The 4,590-nt window shown below is 35.3% G+C and overlaps 1 protein-coding gene across 1 annotated transcript; it reads right to left on the bottom strand.

Moving 5' to 3' along the window:
• Nucleotides 1-1,247: 1,247 nt before the first annotated feature.
• Nucleotides 1,248-3,867, bottom strand: LOC120122073 (zinc finger protein 7-like). Its single transcript, XM_039141317.1, has 2 exons — nt 3,827-3,867; nt 1,248-2,263 (listed from the first exon to the last, which is right to left on the bottom strand). Exon 2 carries the CDS (start codon nt 2,174-2,176, stop codon nt 1,415-1,417), a length of 762 nt encoding a protein of 253 aa, XP_038997248.1. The 5' UTR covers nt 2,177-2,263; nt 3,827-3,867; the 3' UTR covers nt 1,248-1,414.
• Between the last annotated feature and the right edge of the window lie 723 nt (nt 3,868-4,590).

Below are 4,590 nucleotides of genomic sequence, written 5' to 3'. Positions count from 1 at the left end.
AAAAATATAATAAAATATATTTTAGAAGAGATTATAAGAGTATTTGAGAGAAGTTGAGAGAAGTTGAGAGAAATTGAGAGAATTTGGTGTGATGAAAGTGATTGAGGATGAGAGTATTTATAGGGAGAATTGGGGTGTGAAGCGTCGGGGGTATGGGGGTAATTATGGGTATAGCGCGGGGCAGGGGGCGCGCCTTCCTGACGCGTGTCAGATTCACAGGTAAGGCGCGGCCCCTGCCCCGCACCTTATGTGTAATTACACACCTACCCCGTGCTTTACACACGTGTATCCATGTCAGCATAAGACGCGCTTCAGGGGGCGCGTCTTACCCCACATGACGCCAAATCAGCATATAGCACAGTGCAGAGGCGCGCTTTATTGCTAAGGGTGTTAGATCGGGAAATATAGTCTGACCGGTATAAGATCGGTAAATATATAGATCACCAGTGATTTTTCAGGAAAAACACCTAATATAGAATAGTTCATAAAAAATAAGTTCAAATTTAAATTTATTACACACATATTAATAAAACTTTTATATATTAATATATATTTTATGTAATCATATTTAAATTTTAAAATATATTTTTATTATTTAAATGAAAATTTAGCTGAAGTAATCTGGAGATGAAAATATTTCTTTGTGATTCAATGACGGACTTAAAACTCTTAAATTGAGGTGTCAATTATTTTTCATGTGATGTGAATATTTTGTTAAATATTTATCTTAATATAAAAAAAATAAAAAAAACATTTTCCTGAATAGGTGTAACTATTACTAGTATGATAGCAATGTTGTTGGCAGATTTATATAACAATGCTGAATAGGCCAAATATTTTTGCTTATACCGTTAAATATTTTGGTATAGTTACTATTATAGTAATAGAGAGGTCATAAGTTTAAGTTTGCCTAATATCCTCCATTTAAATATTTGAGGGTTTTAAGATAATTTGTGTATTTTATGTGTGTGTGTGTGTGTGTAAGGCTTTTGAATGAAATAACTTGATTATTTAAACACACACATATCTAATGCAGAATGATGGGTCTTATTTGTCGATTGTTTGGTTGATAGGGAAAAATATGAAAGCTTTATATTAGATACACGAGTATCTTTCTTATGGTTATGATTGTTTCCTGAGAAAATCTGGGGAAATCTATTCATCATTCATATATGTTATCTAGCATCAAGTGTAGCCTAAAATCAATCATTGCAAGCTACAGGTTTCATTTCATATGCCAAACTTTGCACATCAGGAGCAACTCAATGGCATGGATCAAAATAGAAAATTAAAATGTTAAAGAAATCTAGAAAAAATAACCTTAGGATCTAGCAGCCATTGCTAATGCATCTCAATTATACAGAGTAGAGCTTTAATTAGTATTACGTTTAGATGTAAACCGACCTTCAGAAAATTAGAGCTTCAATGTAAGATCCGGCAAATATGTATCAGTTCTTGGTGGTGATGCCGTTGCTACAAAACTTATATTTGAACTTCGAGTTGAATTTTGAGCGTAATCTGAAGCCAGGTTGCTGCTGGCCCCTTCATTCACCTGCCTGAAACTCCCCGGCCAAAAGACGTCAACATCATCTTCTTCCATGAATATCGGCATCCCGAAATACCCTTGATCGAGCCGTGCTCCAGCTCTTGTGTCTAGAGGCCTCTGGGATTGCATGATTCCGTGGTGCATAGAGGAATGAGCTTTGATCCCGAGGGACCGAAATGCAGAACCGTGAAGCGGCAAAGATGCCAAGCTTATATACCTATTAGACAATATCCCCATATGCATCGCACGCTTCGCCATTGACCTCTCCCTCTTATGAGCATTCTGGTGTCCACCCAGTGCCTGCGAACTATAAAACTTACGCCTGCAATAATTACAAGAGAAAACTCTCGGGATAGCGGTTGACAGAGGATTGGCCGCCACTATCTCACTACTAGTCTCACCGGTTCCTTTCATCTCGGCATCACTGGCACTGATACGGAGAGTCAGGTCTAGGGAAACAGACCCCAAATCCGGTTGATCCTTTACAGGATTTGTGAGGCAGGAAGTAGTTGCCGTGCTATCCTTTGATGGATCGGAGGATGCTTCTTGCAGACATATGTTGTTGGAAGTCACTTTGCTACCCGCTTCTGAATCATTTATGGATTCTAACCTCGGGTTCGGTGGTGTCATTCTCGGATAATTAGCAATGTCTACTGCTTGTTCCGTTTGATACCTCCGGTATGAAATGTTACAGTATTAATTAGTCAGATCTTCTACACCTGCATGCAAGTAAAAAGATGAAATGTTATACTGTTATCAATAACATGCATTGCATAGCCAGACAAAATCAAAACACAAACCAGTCAAAATAAGCATGATTTCTTGCTATGACAATAAAGCTAAACATTCACACACATATATATACTTTGTCTGAGTTTTGTGCTCGAATTGTGCAAGCCTTGTTGTAAGAACAGAAAGGATGCGACTATGTAATAAAAAGTCAATGAGCAACAAAGAAACTTCTTGATCGGAAATATTCCACATCTCTTCTGTTCAAGAATTTGGGTTTTCCAGTTTCTTGCAGACCAAGTACATAAAGAAATTCAACGACATTCAAGCAACACAAGTCGTTAATTATATGAAAACTCTCGAACTAATATTTCTAAACTTTCCATTTCCACCTAGAAGAAAATAAAACTATGCCAAAAAGACGGCGCAAATTTTCCGATGATCAGCCTGGTTTAGAATGCATTGGAAAAAAAGGTGTAATCACCTAAGGTAAAAAAAACTCTAAATTAACCTAGTGCTGAATATATTCTATGGTTTCTCATTTCTTCCTTCAACTCGTTATTTCCCGGCTTCATAGTGGTTCCAAGAGTAACAATTCCAATTATCGAGTTTTTGAGGGAACAAGATGATGAATGCAGGTGGTCAATATTCATGCCGTGGAAGTTACACTTAACTCACACCATCTGCTTCCTTGGACCATCAATCATGAATGCAACAAGATGCTTGATTCCAAAGAAAAACACAGTGCCAAAAACACTAATATAACAATTTTTTTTTACATGATTATGTTTCCTTCTCCATCATGATGTCAAATGAAAAACATCGTGGTACACGGTCGGTTTGCGGATTTAGAAGTTTCATGAGGAAAATCATTGATTCGACTCACCGTCATACAATTAATCTTCTTAGAACTAGTTAAGTGATTTAGTACCTCTAAACACAGATAAATTACTATAATCTATGCTATTGGGACTTTTTTTATTAAATCCCAAATATATGAAGTGTATTGTATCGAAACATACTCGTATCCGATACTCGCCTAAAACCGAATAACATAGGCTGCAATCTTCAATTTTAGCTACTTAGCTAAGGCTACCACCCTAACCAGAGGGACTTTAGAAATTTCTCCTTTTTCATGGTAAATATAACGCCACCATAAAGTTGAGAACTAAAGAAACAAGTAAAATTAATATATGAAACATGCATACAAATAACCCAAAAAGAAGTCATAAAAGGAAACAAGACAGATCCATAATTCGGTTAACAAGCCAGAAAGGGTTAAAGTTCAACAAAAGCCTAAGCTAAAAACAAGAATAAGCAAAATCTGAAGCTTAAAACCAGTAAACACAAATCAAAAGCTAACCCAAAAAGGGAAAAAACCAAATCCAAAAGATATAAAATAGATAGTGAAAAAATTATGAATATGGAGTTTTTTGGGGGCAGGTATTCTAGTTTTTACCACAGATAGTACAGTGATTATTGAAGAAGAAGAAGAAGAAGTTAAACAAAGATAGCAAAAGGAAACTGAAAGAAGTAGATAAAAATACACTAACCCACTGGCGCAGTGATTGTTTGAATTTTTGGGGCACTTTTTCAACATTAAACCCCAACAAAAATATGAACTTGAGTGGTGGGAAAAATCATGATATAAAACATTAAAGAGACGGGGAAAAAGCGAAGGATAGTAGTTAACACAAAAAAAGAAAGATACTACGAAAATGTTTGGTTCGTTGCTTTTCTCTATCTTTGAGGTTTTTTTCTCTCTCTCTTTCAATTAAAAAAGTTATTTGTGGTCAGATTCTTCTTTCCAATATTACCCAACTACTACACTTATCAGATAAAAGACTACCCATGCTTACTTGTGGAATTTTGCATGAAACATGAGTCTTTCATCTCAGACTAGCCCATTCTTTTCTAATCATATAAATTATAATTATATTAAGAGTCAAATTATTTTTTTTCTCTCAATGTTTTTATATCGTCTTCTTCTCTTTTCTTTATTTTTTAGCCAATGAAGATATTAATCTTAATATTAATTATCAATCATCGATATTATTATTTTTCTTTTCCTTTTTTATATTATGTCTTTGTTTTATTAAGTTTTTCACTTTTAAATGAGAGTTATTGTCTTTGTAACAAGTTTTTTTCTACTCTTGTGACACGCTCCTTATGATTTCGATAAGCTTTTTGCATACTTTTTGTGGTCGTGTTGGTGTTTCCACAAAGATCCTCACGGCATTTGCTTCCTGATTGGCTTGCCAGTGGTCACGTATTGTCAGATCCATTCTTTCGTAAATGGTCGTTTGCTAATATAA

Source organism: Hibiscus syriacus, unplaced genomic scaffold (genome assembly GCF_006381635.1).
Source record: "Hibiscus syriacus cultivar Baekdansim isolate YM2019G1 unplaced genomic scaffold, ASM638163v2 tig00110384_pilon, whole genome shotgun sequence".
Lineage (NCBI taxonomy): Eukaryota > Viridiplantae > Streptophyta > Magnoliopsida > Malvales > Malvaceae > Hibiscus > Hibiscus syriacus.
The sequence above is the reverse complement of the archived record's forward strand: the minus strand, read 5'-3'. Positions and strand labels throughout refer to the sequence as shown.

Bases quoted from the DNA above. Each gene is read 5' to 3' on its own strand.
- LOC120122073 (XM_039141317.1), bottom strand. From the start codon at position 2,176: ATGACACCACCGAACCCGAGGTTAGAATCCATAAATGATTCAGAAGCG.